Source organism: Falco peregrinus, chromosome 10 (genome assembly GCF_023634155.1).
Source record: "Falco peregrinus isolate bFalPer1 chromosome 10, bFalPer1.pri, whole genome shotgun sequence".
Lineage (NCBI taxonomy): Eukaryota > Metazoa > Chordata > Aves > Falconiformes > Falconidae > Falco > Falco peregrinus.
In genome coordinates, this window is record NC_073730.1 from 14,374,203 (window position 1) to 14,394,241 (window position 20,039).

General features: G+C 39.1%; 2 protein-coding genes across 3 annotated transcripts in view; one reads left to right on the plus strand and one right to left on the minus strand.

Moving 5' to 3' along the window:
- Positions 1 to 20,039, minus strand: part of PALMD (palmdelphin) — a 58,689-nt gene that overhangs the window by 19,573 nt on the left and 19,077 nt on the right. The window contains exons 2-3 of one of the 2 annotated variants that reach the window (XM_055815095.1): positions 9,913 to 9,958; positions 4,375 to 4,455 (exon numbers count right to left, since the gene is read on the minus strand). In XM_055815095.1, the coding sequence (XP_055671070.1) occupies positions 4,375 to 4,455; positions 9,913 to 9,958 (127 nt within the window). Of the gene's footprint in view, positions 1 to 4,374; positions 4,456 to 9,912; positions 10,317 to 20,039 lie in introns of those variants that run through there. The other variant, XM_005237255.3, reaches the window with a different exon arrangement.
- PLPPR5 (phospholipid phosphatase related 5) overlaps positions 17,117 to 20,039 on the plus strand; it is a 232,395-nt gene continuing 229,472 nt past the window's right edge. Inside the window, exon 1 of the mRNA XM_005237254.3 lies at positions 17,117 to 19,204. The gene's annotated coding sequence lies outside the window, so the exon portion shown is untranslated. The remainder of the gene's footprint in view (positions 19,205 to 20,039) is intronic.

Consider the following 20,039-nt stretch of genomic DNA (forward strand, 5'->3'; position numbering starts at 1 on the left):
AAAGGTTTTTCATTAACTGTGAATAGATTCCTTGAGCTGTGTGATTTCCATGTTAGGTTTTTTGTGGGGTTTTCCCCTACATGGTTTTGTTAATTGTAGGATGTGGATGAAGATTAAATTGGATTTTGACTAGTGCTGCTTTGAGGCAAAGCTGTGCCCAGCACTGGTGAGAAGGCTGCATTAACCTCAGTGCTGCTTGCAGTGGCTGTTGGAATCCCTGCCTGTATCCTGTGCGTTGAGTTGCTTAAACTGTTGCTTCCTACACTTTTCTGTTTGCTGTGTGCTTTACATGTGCTTTATTAGTGAGGAGGCCCAGCTGATGGAGAAGGATGCATGTAGGACCTGATTGCAGTTAAATGCAATTTTCAACTTGCTTGATGCAGGATATATGTAATATAGCAGAAACTGTGGTTAAAACAGGCTTGTTGGGAGTTCTGTGGCATTCCATGGTACTTTTTTTGGTTGGTTGGTTGGGTGGATGGTTGTTGTTTTTCCTGGAACACAGGGTTGATGTTTATAGTTGCCTTAGCCCTGCGGAACGGTATTCTGTTTCTCAATACTGGATCATAGGAAATCTGTGGGGAAGCAACGGCTGCTCAACACTGCCCTGAGCCTTGACTTTGGCGGTAGGATCACTTGGCAGCATTTCCTGGTAGCTGTGTCTTAGGCTCAAATGAAATAAATGCAGATTTTAATAGAATAGATTTACTTGATCTGGTAGGTGCACGTAATCTGGTGTTGGCACAACTGTTATTGACCACAAAATACTGTTTTCTGAAGTTGGAGGGAACACATTAATTCCCTTTCAATTAAGCTGTTTAGATTTTAATGATAAATAGTAAGATTTTAATCCTGGCTGGAACTGAATTAGTCTAACATTGCTGTCTCCAAAAATAAATCTATAATTCTTTGTGAGAACTACAGCATGGCTGGCACTGTAGACTTTAGAAACTGGTAACACCCATCAAAATCAACAAAAGCTTCATGCACATATAGGGTTAGGCCCAAGAAAACAAACTCCCTAAATACAGGCATAAGATAATAGTGTTATTTTTGTTTTTTCCTAGAATAGTTTGCTGCTGTTCTCAACTAAGTGCCATGTAATCTTTTTAATTTAACTTTTGAAAGAATGACACACTGCATAGTTTGGAAACAGCCTTTGAACAACAGACAGTTTCAAGGGTGCTCAACTGAGTCATCGGGACAAGCCAGTGCAGGAGCGGTTGCTTTGGGGCAATTGGGTTATTTCTGCTGTCTAGCACTTCTTTTGCTGTGAAGTGTCTCTAGCTCAGTACTAGGTTGTGCATGCCTTCATTTTCCATTAGGCATGGCACGTTAAGGGGAAGGGATACTTATACATCGTGATGTGGTAAGACCCTGGGAACAGACAGAGTGCTGGAGAGCAATCACTTTCTTTTGTAGTTAAGGATCACATCAGGAGTACTGTGACAATATTCTGCAAATTCTGTGAGTAATGCCCTACTTGTGCTGCAGGTATAACTCCACGGTAAGCCTTAACAAGGCTGGACTAGCACTGAAAGAATCATCCTTCACTGGAAGGCTCGGGTGTTTTGAGTTTGTGTGTCTTGCTCTCCCAGTGGTATGGCAGTTCATCTTATGGCATACTGGGGGAGGCATAAATCATTGTCACAGTTTCACAGAAGATACAGTTCAACACTGTTAACTCCTGGAATAAGAAGGTGTGTGACCAGCACCTGTAAGGTAACACTAATGGAGTTCAGGCATGTCAGAAGCCAAAAATTTAATAAGCTAAACTAGAAAAGCTCTTGGAAGGTACATGCAAATGAGTGCTGACTCCACGCTTTTCAAGCAACTCTGTCTGGTCCTTTCCCTTGTTGCCTCAGTGAGAAGGATTCCAGGTAGGAGGAAGAATTAGTTGCTGGTGCATCTAGAATTACTTGAGGATGAAATTCCCTTGTACCCTCACCTTGTACCCTCACTCGCAGCCCCATTATCCCTTGCAGTTCCATGAAGCCCTATCCACACAGGTGTCTGTATTTGCTTGCATGTCCTCTACTTCATGTGTTAGAAGTGCATGTGTAGGGAATAAATACTCAAGTATAGTTCTACAGGATAACTAAGACCTGTTAGAATACTCATCTGTCTCTTTCTAGTAAGAAGTTGGCTTGGGGACAGCAAACAAAATCATTGGGAAGCTGGAGCAGAGATTCCTATTTACACAATGGAAGTTAAAAAAACCCAAAACCAGCCTAACAAAAAAACAACCAAAAAAACCCACAGAACTACAACCTTTTAATAAACCCGTGGCTAAGGGCTATAAATAGGAATGAAGGACAAAATGAGGAACAGGATAGTGATACCCAGCTAACAGGAACATCTATATGAGAGTGAGATTTACTAACCTGCAATAGTTTCCTAAGGGACAGGTGCGAGTTATGTTGAATAGGTCATGGAGCTCTAGGTTTCACCATGCGCAACTGGTAGGCGTATAAATGAGTGAAATCAACCTGACTCACTAGGGAAATGAGCCCTCAATAAAATTTACTGAAGTGTCTAAACACTTTAGAAGTCTAAATCTGTTTTAAAGAATTTTCTGCACTAGATTCTTGTGGTGTTTGCCTCCATTGAGATACCTGAATTAGGCTGAAGCATAAATGTTCATTAAAGGACAAGGCTTCTACGGCATCAAGCAGAGGATGTTCATATAGTGATGCTGCATCTGGTATTAGGTGCCTGTCTTAGTCTCCACTTGGGTGCTCCAAATAGCTAATAATATGTATGTATTTATACACCTTTTTTTTCATATGTACACTTGATCCCTCTATGTCAAGTGAATAATTTCCTCTACAGATCCTTGATTTGGCTTCTATGCAATATGACTGATTTTAATCAGACATAAACAGGCTGATAGCTGTATGATTTTTGCATAGAACTGGCAAGAAAATCACATCTTCTGCCCTCTTCTAAAGGAAGAGCATTTCAGTAATATTTTTCCGGGAGTGTTTAGCTTCTGTGAAATTCCATAAAACGTCTTCAGAATAAGTGCAACGTGGGGTTTTGTTTTCTTAACTGTTTAACTATGCTGTACCTATTAATCTTAGCTGAAGGCATGTACTAAATCTGTAAGGAAGCTGCCCCTAGGACTCTGCCTGTGCACAGCAGTGGTGAGTATTGGCTGGTTATATAGAACAGATCAGTTTACCCATAAAAGAAGGGCAAAAGAGTCATCCTGAATTTATAGGCATAGAAACTTGAAACACAAGTTGCAGTACTCAGTGTAATCATGTACTAAGATGGAGGGAAAGAGTCCCATGTTTACTGCTCATTAGTTACAGGACTTGGAAAAGATACTCTCCTCTGTTTTAGGCAAGACATTATGCAATTGGTCAAGCCCATCCTTTTGGTTGATACCTTCCAGTAAAACTAGTGACATGGGTGACTTTTGCATTGGCTTGCCTGGCCCAGTGAACTACTTTATCATAACTTCTGTTTTTTTTTTTTACTTGACACTAAAGAAGAGGGTGGATGAAACCCAGGATCAGGTGTCTCTTTTGAAAAGGAGTTTTTTCTAAATATGCTTCTCCCATATTTGCTCAAGGAGACATGCCATGCTCCTGGTATTGGATTCAACATATTTTTCTCGGAACTGTTTATCCACTCACATAATTAAAAAGGTGTGTAAAACACCAAGTTGTGCGTATTTCTAGAAGCATAGATTTCATCTCATCTCCCTAAATTACATGTACTGCCAAGTTGTAATAGACATTTAAAGAATAGTGGTGCTGGGTAGAAATTGCTACAATTTCAAGTGTCTGCAGAGGTGGATGTTTTAGCTTCTTGGTAATTTGGACTTTGTAATCCTGAGTTTACCAGGCCATATTTCAGGACAATATTTGCAGCATTTATGCGCTTTTTGTTAAAATATACAAAGAAACAGCATTACCTTAACAAAGAGTCATTAAACAAGCTGATAAAAGACTATAGCCAAATAAAAATAGGCTGCTGTTGGGTTTTTTTTTTCCCAGGAAAAGGTCAAATTAGACCTCATGATTGTGCTGCACCCTGTATGAAGTGAGGTTGCTGTAGTGGAATTGAGTGAACACACCCAGTCTGAAATATGAGGCTTAATTTTCAGCTGTGAGTTATTCCTGGTTATGATCTCATTTTATGCCATGAAAGTGATCAAATAACATTACCTCCTGAGTGTAATTTTTTTCAAAGGGTGATGCTTATTAAAGTCAAATGGAGTCCTGGTAAGACTCCAAAAAGCTGTGAAAATTTGACAGTAAAAGCATGACTTAAATGCATGAAGATTTGCATGCCAAAGTTGAAAACCTTTATTCATGCTGAATGGCTTGAGGCTATCTTTAGTTACATAAATCCAACACTTACCTTTAGATGTTGGTGTTTCATTTTTTCTTCTTCCACTTTTAGACGTTTCTGTGTAATTTCTTCTTGCAGTTTTCTTTTGTCCTACAAATTAAAAGAACAATAATACTTTTAGAGAAATGATTTGTTGCTAAAAAAATTGTTTAAATGTTGTTCAGTAGAGTGAAATCAATCCATGCAAATAAGGCCTTATTTTAAAGCTTGTATGATGCCCAGGCAATGCATAATTCTTAGTAGCAACAGCTCATGTCCTATGCAGTTATGGTTTCCATTACTCTTTCTCTGAAGTACATTTAAACATGTTAATGACCCCGAAGCAGAGATGATCCAAATTAAAAATAATTTACCCTTTGGAAGGGTAGGGAAATAAATATCATTTCAGCACAGTTGTACATGCAGAATGAGGTTAGAAATGGGTGCTGACCAAAATTCCTAAGGCAGCCCACACATCATTTAGGAGAGGAAAGAATCTAAGCTACACTGTGCAGCTGTGATACATCACTAAATGAAATGAGCTGCTGGTGAATCCAGCACTCAGTTTGTGTATTTTGTGGCTAATAGCTGGAATAAACAGGAATAAACAAAGGCTTAGAAATTTATTTCATTAGTCGAACAGTGATAAAGATGAACACAGAGAAATATAGTATGCTTCATATATGTTGTTGTTACCTCTCAATTAAAAAAGTATTTTTTTGTCTGTGCAAAGGCTCTTTTCACAGCTGCTGAATTTTAGAAGGAAAAACTCAAGTAGTACTGATCTATCATAGTGCCACCTTCATGCTGCTACAGATTATGGAAAAGGAAATGGGTGAACAGTCTCTGAAAGCATCAGCACTTGAGCCTCTTGTGTCTTTGCATAGGTGCTGTCATGTGGAGTATCCTTGTGGCTCCTCTATATGAGGCCAAACACTGATTTACTACTTGGTGCCCTCAGCAGCCGGTGGGACAGAAATGCCGAAGGAAACTAGCTTTTACAATTGGTATTAATAGGCTAATTTCTTGGTCAGCCTTACTGCTGAAAAACTCTGTTATTGATCATGGCAACTTTTGCATTTATTTCTTATTGTGTATTGGTATGTTTTAGGGGAGTAAATTAAATCATCTGTTGTCTTGTGCAGAAGTGTTTGCTGGCTGGAGGCTAAGCCCCCTTCCCTTTCAATTAAGAACAGATTACTGACAGGGTTTTTAAGGCTGTTTTCAGACAAGTATGGTTTAGGAAGGAGTTAAATTCTTCACAAATTTAGGAATAGGCTTGCCCTTTCTGCCCACCTGAGGAACTAGCTGTGCATAAGGAGTGTAGAAGGTCGGTAAGGAAGGCTGGTGCAAGGCTGGGAGCTGTTCTCCACTGTTTCCCTAGGATCTGGGGTTTGGAAATAGGAAAAGCAGCATTGCTTGGCTGAATCACTTGACTGTTACTGGAAATTAGGAGTGTGGCCACAGGCTATAGGGACACTTTGCTGAAGGGCAGGAAGCAGAAGGAGCCACCCAGCCTTGTGGAGGTGGAGGGCAGGACTGCAGGCTGGCCAAGCACAGCTGGGGGTGTGCTGGGGCTTGGTAGGGGAATGAGTGCCAGTGACCTCTTCTGCCTTGCAGTCTGCGAAGTGCAGCAGCCACCTATAAACACTATCTGTACTTTACTGTTTTTCCTCGATGGTGTTAGTCTGCCTCTTTAATACACCAAACAGGGCAGGTAGGGATCTTGCCTCAAGATACATGCTACCCTCATCTCTGTAGTGGTTTTGAGTTTTGCCTATGCTCTTCAATACAGCTAACAAAGCAACTGATTTAGGATCACTACAATATGTAATTTTTTCTGCAATGGCCCTTTTTAGAGACTTTATCCAAGAGCTGCTATGCTGGATTTTACTCAGCCACTCTTGGTTTTGGAGACATAGTATCTGGTCTTTGGCCTTCACACCTTTCCTTAATTGGAAATATTCCTGATCTCATTGTATAATTAATGGCTTTTAAATAACCCATCATTAGATGAGCCAAGTGTGACAAGAGCTTGTGTTTCTTTAAGAGTTGTAGCAATCTGTTAACTGCTTTTACTCTTTACTAAAGTTCTGGATAAGATTCTTAGGCAGAGAATGAACTCTTACCTGGTTTATACTATTAAAAAATACTCTAAGTCAATTTAAATATTATTTTTGTACCAGCAGAGATGTGTAATAAGAGTTTGGGCACTCTGAAATGAGAAGTGGTACACAAAAATATTGTGCAGACAGAAGTTAGAGCATAAAGGCCCAAATAACTGCATTTTAAATTAACTGTATAATAAGGAACCTACTCAGTAATGAAACTTTTACCTGTTTGGGGTTTTTTTGTTGCTGTTAGAGGTTTAGATTTCTTTTGCACCTGATTTTTTTTATATATTACAAGTTTTCTACTTGTATCCTTTGATGTTCTAGCATGTTTTAGTTTCACTAGTTGGTAATAAACATCCATCACACAATTATCCAGATTAAATAGGTTGAAATAATCATCTTTTATATATATAGTCAAAGAAATCTGAAGGTCTAATGCCAGAAGCTAAATTCAGGGAAGGTGTATGAGGAACATTTTTGAACCTTGTGTTGTCAGAATAATTTTTAAAACCTGTTAGGACACTTCCTGCAGTGTATTCTGCTAGGCTTTGTCTGCAAATCTTGTCTTGCTGTACAAAGCTTTGGCTAGACATCTAATGGAATAAATGTTTATTCCTAGATAGCTAAGGGATCCATGCTTCTACTAAACCTCATACTCTGCCCCTGTAGATAATCAGGTTGCTGGCACAAGTACTCTAATCGTCGCTTACTATGGTCTTGTTAATGTGGGCAAGATTTGCTTTTTATGAAAGAGCACCTTCACACCTTCCTCTCTGTCGTGCATCAATGCAAGGTAAGACGAACCTTGGTCCTAATTTTCACTCCTACTGAAACATGTCGGAATCTTTCCTGACTTCTGGCACAGAAAAGAATTGTGCTCCAAACTGGATCTCTCTGAAAGGAAGGGAGACACATCTACAGAGCAGTGTCTTGCTTAGGTATCTTGTGTGCCAAGTCCGTTAGTTGGTGTCAGTGTTCCACAGTGGTGCCAGTGTTGGTCTGCTTGGTCCCATGGCAGATGCCATGTACTGTCAGAGCCAATGGAGCAGCTAATATTTTAGCTGGTGTGGTTTTGTTTTTATATGATTTTTCTGGAGGTATTGGTTATTGCTTGGTTATTGAGGGGTCTTATCTGGAGTTATGGACACTTTAGTCTGGTGTCATGAGGCTGCAAAAATGTCATAATTCAAATATTTAATCACAATTTAAAATCTTCTATAATTTTAGTTTTGCTATAGAATGAAGAATTTGATGAGAAGGGATTAAGCTTAAGGTTCCTCTTTGACTGTTTTGTCTCAACATTTGCCACAGCCAGTGCTGAAGCACCTGTATTTTAAGATACAACAGTCTCTAACGAAATGGCTGCATTTGATTTTTTTACTACTTATATTCTATATACACCAGCAGCAGGTCGAAGCTATACAACAGAGAAAACCAGTTCCTTTTCAGAGCTATGGGAGTATCAAAATCTTATAATAATAATAATAATAATACTGGGGGGGGTTGTCCTTTTTTATTTGTTACATAGAGAAGATATGAAAAAGAATTTGAAAACTCCTAGTGGCTTGGTGAGAGCCAGAATTCTGTAAAGGAGCCAGGCATCTAACAACAGAAACCAACTGAGTTTTAGCATAAGTGTAGTTGTTCGCTGCTCTGAGTGCCCCTTGCCATCCTCTGTTAGATCCCTTACAACATACATCTTGTAGGTAGCATTTGAAATTCCCAGGTATGTTGCTTGGGACAAAATTTCCCAGAGCCACCAACTAACTCGTAATTGTAACATGTTGTTTTCTTAAACAACTCGTTCTGCAGATTCTTAAACCCGATGATAACTTCACCTTATTTAGGCTCCTTCATTTCTGCAGTGCATTGTAACAAGCACGCTGTTTCAATTAAATGCTCCCAACTGATGAAAGCAGAAAGCAAATAGCTCCTTTAGGCAGCAAGTGTAACAGATGAAGTCATGGCCAGAACCCAAATACACTCTCCCATTTCCTGTAATGCAAGACACTGGACGCTGCCGCAGTTTCTTAATAAAATACTTCTCCAGTATTCATCTGGAGACAAAGATGCAGCCAGAGGACACTAAGCCCCTAGTAGGTTCATAGGAGTCTTCCCCAGGACTGTGCTGCCCCGTTCCTCCCTAGGTACCAGGAAGTATAATCCACTGCCAGGCCTGGACTTCCCTGGAGCGCCAAAATATTTCTTATCATTTGAGCCTGTACGCTAGAGACAAAGTCCGGGTTATGAGTCTGCTTCAAATACCATTACAGTTAAGCAAACAAACATACTCTAAACCCTGTAAAACATTTCAAATTACCTTATTGTGGGCTTGAGTTAGGTCTCAAGTAAATACTATAAATGGGCCTGTTGGCATTTATTGAGTGTCATAATTAAAACCTAACCAAATTAAAACCCAAACTATTCAGCTCCAGTAGATTTCCAGCTATGCCTGATCACATTTATTTTGGTTTCAATGAGGTTATTTTTTAACTCTGCCCACCATTTATTCAGCCATTCACAACTAATCTATCATGCTAAGTGTGAAAATTACCTTTGTTACCATTATTTGTTTTTAAGTTTGCCTGTGACAGTGAGCGTTCCTTCTGCAGTTTTCCGTTCACCCCAAAGGGCCAAATTTGGTTTCAGGTTTATTCTTTTGTAACTGAATAGGTTTCAGTGGAGATAAAATCAGATGTGAATTTAGATTCAGCTGGTTTTGTTACATCAGGTTATATTCCTTTAAAAAATAGCTCAGTAATTCCTTTAAAACGTAATAAATCTTTGAATCAGATTTCCCTTTAGAAAAGAAGCTGAAAATGTTTTCTAACATCTTCAGCATAAACTCCACTGAGTCCTTTTTTCTCCCCTCCCCCCCCTCCAACTGACAGATATAAAATTGCTGAATCCAACCTTGTCCTTTTTTACTTGTCAGGCAGCAATATTTATGATAGATCATCAATAATTCAGAAACTGTATTTAATCCCACAGCGCAAAACTAAAAATCTTTCATCTCTCAGTTTTGTTGTGCAATGGGAAAATTGATTTGTTCTGGAATTCTCTAGCTGCCTTTTGACCTGCTGTCCTTCAGGCAAACGTTCAGTTGTGATGGTAGTAATATGTATTTCAGACTGTCCAGCAGTGATTTGCATGCATACTTTCACTGCTTTGAATTTAATTTCAAAGTGCAATACAACCCGTAATAAAGGCAGTACAGGCAACTGCCGTCTTAAAGCAATAGCTTATAAACCAGGATTAAAACGTAACAATTTTAAGCAGACAGAAGTGACTTTCTTTTTCTGTCCTGAAATAAATCATTCTTCAGAAAACATACAGTAGCTTGTTAACACAATGCTTCTTCTAAGCCTTTTTTTTTTTTTTTTTTTTTTTTTTCCACACACACAACCCACCCCCACCCCACCCCCAGTAGTGAGGTATAACTATAAGTACTTACTGTTATGGCCTGGAATCTTTCTTTCAGCAATTCAGCTTCCTCCATTCTAGAAATCAAAAACAGACAAGTAGTGAAGGAAAACAGAATGACACCATAAGCAAAAAGCCTCCTGGTGGGGCTACAAAAAAATCTGAGGTGATTTGATCCAATTCCAGAGCAGAGAGAAGGCAGAATTTTTGACTTGTTAGGAGAGTCCCTGAACAGATGAGCAGATCAGTCCAGACAGACACATGTAATGAGGGTGTGTAGGAAAGGCAGACGTGGAGAGTGCTGGCATGAGTTGACTGACAAGTTGGAACAGTGGAGCACAAGCCCTTTTCCTTCAGAAGCTGCCAACTCTTTGTTTTAATGTGCTCAGTTAGCGTGCCATTGCTTCTTTAACTGTTAAATGCCCAAAACCAAATCTTCCAGGACCATGGTAGAAGTAAACATTACATTCCTATTTCTCTTTCTTTCTCTTTCTTCCCTTTGTGTATGCTTCTGGTGATAAACTGGTATTTTAAACTTATTAAGTATTCCTCTTTCTTATGAAACTTATTTTACCTGTGGTTTTTTTTTAAACTGTTGTAACGTTAGCACTGTAGATGGCATGGGTTTTTTTGAGATGGCAGTTTTAATTCAGTTTCCTAAGTGAAATTTTTGGAGAAGCTGTATTCATAGCTGGACGAATGTCTAAGAACTTCTAACCTGAAGTAAAATAAACTTTAAGCAATGAGGTCTGTCATTGAATGCAACTGTTAATCTGTAATGCAATTACTGGTCAGCTATCTAGGACTCAAGGGAAGCTTTGTCTAAGTAAGGATTTCAGGATCATCATTTGAGTGTTACCAAGATGAGTCTAAAATGCCAGTGGCGCTCATGCTGAATTTCCATTCAGCTGACTTGAAGGGTGGGGTTTTTTTTTTGCTGTGGACTTCTGCTGAAAACAGCATTATGCTCCTTAAGGGATGGCATATGTTTTGACCTTTCCAATTATATGAGTGGGAGTCAGCCTTCCAAAATCAATCCAGGAAACCTGAAAAACAAGTGGAACTGCCTCTAGCAAAATCCAGTTGTGGAAAAAATTCTAAGCAAGATAAAGCTGAATTCAAACAGCATAAAGATATAATGTGAACCTGGAATCCCTTTGTTACCCTCAGTATTGTGTAACTTAAGTCATTGTAAGGACACCAACGGGAGACTCAGTCAGCATCTTTGGAGTTTTTTTCCTGCTATTTCACTGAGATGACTAAACTCAGCAGGATTTGGTGAGGGGTTTTACTTTACATGTCAGTACAGTGACCTGAATCTTGGTGGCAAATCAGGGTCACTATACTAGCGAATTCTGTGCTACAGACTTGAACACTTGATGGTGAAGTTACATCCTTATAATTCAATATGAATCAATATTTAATTTCAATTTCCAGCTTTCTAGTATGTCATCACTCATCTGTATGTACAAGCAGGCTACCCCCTCTATACTGGGACTAAGGATGCATTAATGTTTTGTTTATACTGTGATCCACCCAGAGGTTTTGCTCAAACTTGTGAAGACCCCGTGTTTTATTCTCCAATGAAGTTTTTTTAAAAAACAATGTATGCCTCCTTTCGTCAGCAGCTGAAATGTAAAAAATTACCACATAAAAGCAAATGTGAAGTTCAAAGGCAAGTGTGTATCAAAAGGCAGATTACATGGGAATTTAAATGGATTCAGTTTGTGGGTTTGAGAATAAGTTCAACCACTCAACTGAATTAAATATATTTTTGCTGCTGAAGCCAATAGAGAGACCGTCTTCCTGTTTAATCTTTCATAAGTTAGTATAGCCCACTTAACTATGTTTTGGAAAAAAAAACCCTAAACTTATTTCATCTTTGTCTTCTGCAGAGTCCATCTTAAAATTTAAGTGCGTATGTAGACTTCAAAATCTATAAAAATATTTAAAGCAGCAAATGATTACATTAGAAATAAGAAAGTCTGTTTCGGCCAGAATCTGTACTAGGATACAAATGAGATTCCATTCTTAATGGGTGGAGAAATGAAATCAGTATTTCAAATTCAAATCAGAATCAATGGGATTGCATAACTCTGAATTTTTGTGATCTAAAATATTTTCCTTTGTGCTCCAAAATTATTTAAATGCTTTTATAAACCTTACTTGTGGATGTTATATATTCACAGACCAGAAAAATATTTAACTTGGCTTTCCCTAATCTAAAGCCCCAGTAAACTGAAGTAAAAGTAAACTGAAGATGGTTTCTAAAATGTTAGCTACCTTTTTAAGTGACCATTATTAAGAAAGTATTTAAAGCCTGCTTTAAACATTTTAATTTGTTTACATCAAATATATCCCCTTGCTAGGCAGGATTTGTTGCTCAGTCAATAGGCTGTTTTCCAGTTATCTTAATCCTATTCTAAATGGGATTTATGTGCAAGACAAGAGATGGACCAGCTGTCATTTTTTCTTCCCCTTAGGCCTGCTTCACCAGCAGGAGTACCCACAATGTTATGTGTTAGATCAGTGAACCTGAACAGTTGTGTTTTCAGTCTGCAGGATTCTTAGAACAAGGTTTTTCATAACTTTACCACCAGAAATATATCCAGAGGAAACTATCTAGCTATCCTGCAAGTTTAAGAAAGGGGGGGGGTGGGGGTGGTGTGATGTGTGTGAAAGGGTAACTTTTGGAAGAATAATGTGTTAGGTTGTGTTTCTGTAACTGGTAACTGTATCTTTTTGTTTTGGTAGAACAGATTCTCCGAGTTATGCAGAAAATGTTTGTTGTATCACATGAATCATACAGGTTGTATTCTTTTGGCTTGACTTCTTCCTTTGTTTATTTCCATCTTGCGCTGGGAACCTAATGTAGGAATAATCATGAGAATCTAAAGCACAAGTTGAAAGAGTTTCATTATGAAGTCATACAGAAAAGCAGGTGGGAATTTAGAAGCATTCAATATCCTGAACCAAAATCTAGGAGGAGGGCCACAGAAGCACTTTCACAGCTGGAAATGGAAGTTGTCCATTTCTGGAGCAAAGTCAATACTGGCACAGAGAAATCCTGACACTTCAGAACCGCAGTGGCCGTCACTGGCTGTACTCCACAAACAAAACCATCCTCAGCTCTACTCTTACTCATTTCACTGTGATTTCTTTCAAAACCAGTCATTAACCTAACATGTACGGTGAGTTACAGATCATCATAGTAATGAACTTCTAAGACAAAATATGTCATTAAAGGTAAGGAGCAAGAAGCTTTCACTTTTTGAAAAAGCGAGTTTGAAGTGAGGGGAGTTGCTCAGATTGTTATCAGTGGAAAACTAGCTTCTATTTTCTGGAAAAGGGTGGTTACTGAGTTAATGAATCACCATTTGGTGCATCTTGTCTGATTATTTTGCTTCATGATGAGCTGCCTTCTGCAGCTGTGTTTGAAGCAGGAAAAGGGTGTTTTGGTCTTGGTGTCAAAGTGAATTTTGTATTCTTACAGAGAGCAAATGTAGTGCCACTGTGCATCTGTCTGTATGTAGCCTTGAATCTCTGACAGCAGAGGAATGGAGAAGAGGTAAATTTTATGGAAAATCCTTCATGGAAAATGCCTACTGCAGCATTCTGTCAATTGACCCAAAGGTCTGGTGTCTGGGATGCCTCAGCTGATTCCGAAATGGCCCCTTCTCCAGCTAGAACCAAGATTTTGCATTTAAAAGGTGAAAAATAAGCCAACAAGAAGTAGAAATGTGAAGGTCTTAAAACCCCTTTTGTTTATTTCAGATGAAAGGCATACAATTAGACAACTAAAGCCTTTAGGCAGTCGCTTCCAAAATGTGTTGGGGTTTTTTTAGAGACTTTCTCTGTAGTTGTATGTTACTTCCCAAAAGAAGCAAGGTTCATTTGTGTCACTCAAAGGCTGGTTTTGAAGGCCGTTTCCACCATTAGTCTGAATGTACTTCCCGCTGTTTCAGTCAACAGTGCATTAATGTTCACAATAAGCAGCAAACAGCTTTTGTCTGGGGTACAACCAGCTAAAGAACTCTTCTGGGGTTCATCATGGTGCTACTTATTTATTTTTTTTGTGATCTTTTTCTGTTTTGTTTTTTTTTTCTTTGCTAAAAAGCTTAAGACAGTTGTGATGGAAAACAGCCCTCAGTAAATAAAAGGCTTGAACTCCAGGGAGAGAATACTAGCTAGAAGCAGCACGTATTGAATTAAATTTATTTTACTTTAGCCTGATTTCTTTCATATTATAAATAACATATTTTCATGTATCCATCAAGTCATAAATTCCAAGCTAAGCTGGAAGGTGTTTCATGAAAAATGTGTGTGTTAATAATAGGGAAAAAAAACTTTGAAGTGAGGACAACCTAGAGAGATGAAGTTAAAACCTATTCCCATAATATGATTTTATATACATGAATATGTGTGTATATGCAAATATATATATAAAATATAATTATTAGTAAATATTAGGCATCTTTGAGTACTTGTATAAGTTTAAATATTGCATCTAGGGTTACATATACTACCAGGCTAGTCATGTGTAGCATGTCTATGGAAGACTTTTTCATTTCTTCCTTTCCTTCTGTGGCTCATGCATCTATAGCTTTCTAGCCTCTGTTTCTGTTGGTCACTAAATCTTCAATATAATGACCTTATCTAATGATCTTATCAGGTGAATAAAATTTAAGATACCTTCTTTTATACTTTAGTCAGAGTCCAGTTTATATTAGCCAGGATTCTTGAAGGTATGGGATAAATTGGGGTGTGAGGGTGTGTGCGTGCAGAAAAAAGCCTCATGTCCCTCTATCATTATCTCAAATTATAAAATTTTAGAAATAGTTTCAAAAAGCATACATTTTTAGGATCTTAGAGGAAGTTTGTAACAAAACCTCTGCAAGCTCTCAGGAAGGATTAAAATTCTGCCTTGAAGGCCGATTTTGGAGAAGTAATTCCCTACTAGGGAGGTCTTCTAACTGTGGATTTCTTGGGTATTCTCTCTGAAGCAAAACAATATCGGAGTACCTTAGGTTTGTGCAGTTTTATGAAACTAAATTCTATCTTCTTTACTTGTTTGAGCAGACACACACCCTGACTCCCTGGGAGGAAAAGCCTTGAACTATTATGTTTCTGTTGGTACAACTCCCTTCCTGTCATTATTCACAACTATGAATATGTTAAGTCTTTACAATCAAAGTAAAGAAACAGTTGTTGATCATCGCCTTTAATTGTTTTCAAAACATTTATTATTTTAATAATTTTATAATAAATCTGCTTGTCAGATATCTTTCAATATTATAAAGAAGTTTTAGAATACAGCACGGGCTCCGCTGTCCCTTCCATGATAGGGGTGTATACTATACGCACAGTGGAGCCGAGCTATAAATGCTATTGTGCTAAGTATGGATCATCTTGCCTCTATTTTCTAAAATTACACAGTGAACTTTGACAAAGTCTATTGACTATTTTTTAATCAGTTAAACACTTTCTTTACAGCCTTTTTCATGTTCCCAGACACTTGTCAATTCTTGGCGTCATGTATTTTGGAAATGTTTTCTGAAGCTGTGAACGTGGGAGGTTTTCCTAAGCAGCCTTAACAAACTCTGTAGTGTCATTTAAAAATCACACTTCAGTGAATAGTTTAAGTGTTATTACTGTGGGGATAGTAGATGTGAGATTCTTAATAGAATGTGTTCAGGTGTCTAGATTAAGCGATAGGATTGTGTTTGGTTTTTTTTTTTAAATGAAAACTGAAATAAATAAAACCACAAAGTCTGAAATACTCGGGATCAGAGCCTTAAATGTGTTGTGGAATGCGTTGCTTGCAACCCAGCGTTTTCCAACTGCTGCAGATACACACTTCTAAGAATAGTGCGGAGTTTTAAATCCTACCCAGCCAACTGTGTGGGGAATTTTTAGCAGGGCTCTGAGAACCAGCTTTAGTTGTCCTGTAGTTCGGTTCTGTTCCATTAAGCGAAAACAAATACCCCATAACCAGGGCCAAATCCTGGGGAAAGTGACAAAACCCACATGGGTATTGTGTCCACAGCAAGGTGAACTTGTGATTCTGGTTTTCTGATGCTCTTTGAGAGCACAGAGCAGTCGTGGTGTTTGGGTCTATGGGCCTTGGCAGGGTTGCAGGGCAAAATTAGGGCCTTGCAGACAGCTTTTGTGAATGCTTAGTGCCAGGTGTTGTTCCTCCGAGTACAAGTGCTGCTGGTGGAGGCCTTGAAAGTATAGATGGTTTGGTCTAGAAGGCAGAGCTGAAGTAGGAATACCTTAGGAGAAAACCTTTCTGCTGGAGCTGGGGCAGGGGTGTGTGCGTGTGCAGAAGAGGCAGGGACAAGACCGGAGGTGGTGAAGCCATTCAGCAGGTTCCCCTAATGACCAGCCTCTTGTTTGCAGGCCGCAGGATGGGAGCTGTGCAGGTTGCATCAGTTGCTTCCCATCTCCTGAGGCGCGGGCAGACGTCGGCCCTGCTGCCAGGGGGTGAAGCCGCCTGTGCCGGTGGCTGGGCAGTGCCAGGGCTGGAAAGCCCCAGCCTGCCGCTCTCGGGAGCAAGGGAGGACTACTGCTCGCTCCTCCCGCTCCTCCAGCCACACTTTCCAGCCACTTTCCTTCCTCTGACTACTCTGCAAACCAATTGAATTTGCTAATATGTCAGGAAAGCAATTAAAAAAACCCCAACCACCCAACCCAAACATAACCATATCAGTAAAAATAAAAAGCCCAAACCAAAACAAAAACGACCCCAAACCTAAACCTCCAAATCCATGAGTGTCTGCTGTGCCGGTGAGGTGAACAGGCTCAATGGGAGACAAGAGGAACAGTAGCGTTAGGGGGTAAGAAGGAATGGGATTCTGGCTGGGGGATGAGCAACATGAGGAGAAAGATGGAGGGAACGTGGCTCTCGTGGCAGCAGTGAGCTGCGATGGACTCTGCCATCTTGCAGGGCTCAGGCTTGCCTTGCCGCAGCGGTCCAGGGACCATGGGAGACCTTATACTGACGTGTATAATAAGCGTGTATGCTCAGCTATTTATCTGCAACTTGAAACTGCTGTGAAAACATGATGACTTCAGACTCTGGCAATCCTTCCTGTGGTTCCAGATATTCCGTATCCTGTGCTGTGGGTGGGCAAAAAATATCCCCCCCACAATTTGTTTTGCGTAAGCCTTTCCAAGTATTAATGGAAAATATATACATGATAAGATTATGCAGAACTTTATTGTTAGCAGAGCTGATAAGATTATTTATGGCAGATAACACTTGTTGCAAATACAGGCCCAATTCCTTCAGTGAAGGAGACCTATTTTTTTGTTGTGGATTTTGTTATATGGGAGTAGCGAGCGGCTGAGAAAAACTCTCAGCTTGTCAGTCGTTCAGCCTGTTAATTTCAGCTGTCTCCTGTTCATTTGCAGGGCCGGGTAGGTCATTTGAATAACATGGGGACTCTGAGACTCTGACTGAGCGGCTGACGCCTGCTGCATGGAGTGCCAAGCGATGTGGCGCAAGCAGCTGAAGCCGAATAGGCATCCAGATGCCTGTGAGATTATATCACCAACTTGTATTTTTCAACAGATTCAAATATTTCACTTCTGCTTGTCATGGCACCGTATAGTTACTTGACCCCTTACCTTAGAGTGTCGATTATTAACTGGGAGCAAACAGACCTTGGTATAATATGATTTCCTTTATTTTTCTTGTAAGATTTATTTTGATTGTCAGGATTTCAGACCTGTTTCATAGCTCCTTTTTCTTACCAGAAAGGTAATATTATGTTCCTTCTCTTCACCTGAATCTGAAGTGGATCCTTTGAATGACATTGTACTCTCTGCTTGGTATCACTTAGGGTGAAATTACATGAGAAGTTTGAACTGCTATAATGGCTGCGTGGTGCTCAGAAGAGGCATCCTGGTTCCCTCTCTTTCTTAGCCCTGGACACTATTCCCACAGCTTACTTGGCTGGCTGCTCACCGAATCTGCTCACTAAACTGGCAGGGAAGTAACCAAGCAAAAAGGTGGCTGTTGCTGAGCTAATGAGTCAAATCATTGCCCAGAGAAGTCTGATGAGTGCCAAAACGTGGTAAAGGAAGAGGGCAGAGGGTGGAACTGTGGCTACTGAAAACCACAAAGAAAGAGGAAAGAGCAGTGGAAGAGGAGGGAGGAGCAGGAAGAAAGGGAAGTGGTGGCAAGCTGTCAGATAAACTAAGCTGTTAAATGTAAATTTACCTTTACAGATTATTTGACACAGTATGGGGAAACTTTCTTTCCTTTCCTCTGGAGGCTGAATAGGCCTTTCAAACACTGTTGGCAGATCAAAGGTCAATATGTTATTACCATCCGTGAATAATGCAAAAAATAATCTGGCTCCAAGTTGTATGAAATAATATTTTTGGGAAGATAAAAGCTCTTTTTTTGTCATATCTTCTCAAATGTGAAGTTCTTTACTCAGTGACATCTTTTAAACCTTCTGATAAAGAAATAATGACATTTCAGCTTAAAACATTACTTATATTCCAGAGTTGAGATGTAACTTTCCATATTTTTGAAGTTATTTAAAAACAAGCTAATCTTCAACTAATGGTACTGCTTAATTAGATGTAATTTCTGAGGCGTCTTTGCAAATTTCTCTTAGCCTAGCAAGCAGGATCTTTAGTTTATTGGGAGATCCATTAGTCTCTCTAGATTTCTCACTGCCCAAATGCACCTGGAGACTGATGGCCTGCAAAGGCTAGAGTTGGATACTATTTTAATCATCGATTTTAGGAAAACATTTTTAAATTTGAAAATATTACCGTTGCATTTAGCCTGTAGGTGAAATGACTTTTTGAAAAGGCTTTTGATGCGTAGTGTTGATCTGGGAAAAGGGGCTTGTCCAGTAATTTTTCATTTCAGAAAGTATTATGATAGCTTGCTGCAAGGGGGATCTAGCTATATTGCCAGACTTACAGCCAATGCAGTAAGGAGACTTCAAGAAGCTGGTTCTTGGGGGTTTGGATTAGAAACTTATTCTACATTTCTTGCTTATAATCATCATTGAATTGGACACAATTAATTTTGGTGTTTGAAGTAAAAATCAGGAACACTGCAGCAGTTCTACTTAACTGCTGTCATCCTTTAATTTGGTTGGTCTGTTCGCTTATTTTGTCTAATGCAGCTCAGGATTATAATCAAAAGTTGTCATTATCTCACAGCTGCTCAGTGCTTGTATGACAAGTTTTACATTCTTAGTTTCCAGTGGACCATCAGCAATGGGGGAAAAACCAAGGAATGAGTAGCATGAACAGTAATCTGTCCTTTCACTGAAGGAACACCACATGTCAATGTAAGTATCAACATCTTCTCACATGGTCCACGCTTCAAACACCAGTAGAAGTTAATAATGAATTTATTTATAACATGTATATTTTTTTCTGCTGAGATTCAGTAACATTGTTTATGTAAATACCCTTTCTCCAGTTGTATGATGTATATGTTAGTATAGATATATTCATATTAACACTTGATTCTCTTAGGAGACAGCCATTTATATTGGTGTTGCTTGGAATTTTTACTATAAATCTCAATAACTGTTGCACTGATTTATTGTTGAGTTGTTTAATGTTGTAGCTCAGAAATGGAATAGCTAAAGTTAAATAGATCAAAAAACTTCAATAGCATCAGTTTAGACCTCCAGCTGGCAGAGATAAGGCGCTTTTGGGGATCTAATGATCTATCTGAAGGAAAAGGGGGCTTAAACACAGCTGATGTTTTTAACTCTTTTTAGTCCTAAGAAAGGCCTTACATCAAGGTCATATTATTCTGAAGTGATTCTTTTTACCAGTTTGAGTGTATGGAATTTATTTCATGATTAACACAGTTTCATTTCATATGAGTTGGTCATATCTAGAGAACTTTCATGCCATTTAATAATTTCTTCTATCACCTCCTAGCCTCCCATTAATTTCATAATTCTCTAAATATCTCAACAAAATGCTGTCAGGCCATGATTTCAGGTTCCGATTTTGAATACTGGTTGTAGCATAGTAGGTTGAAAAAAATTAATAAAATCTGCACCCCACCCCTCCCATTTGAACAACTTCTGGAATTAAGAGCTGTCTTGAGGGATAGCTGTTCTTGACAGAGGCACCAAATGACTTCTGTAGTAATCATTTGGCTTC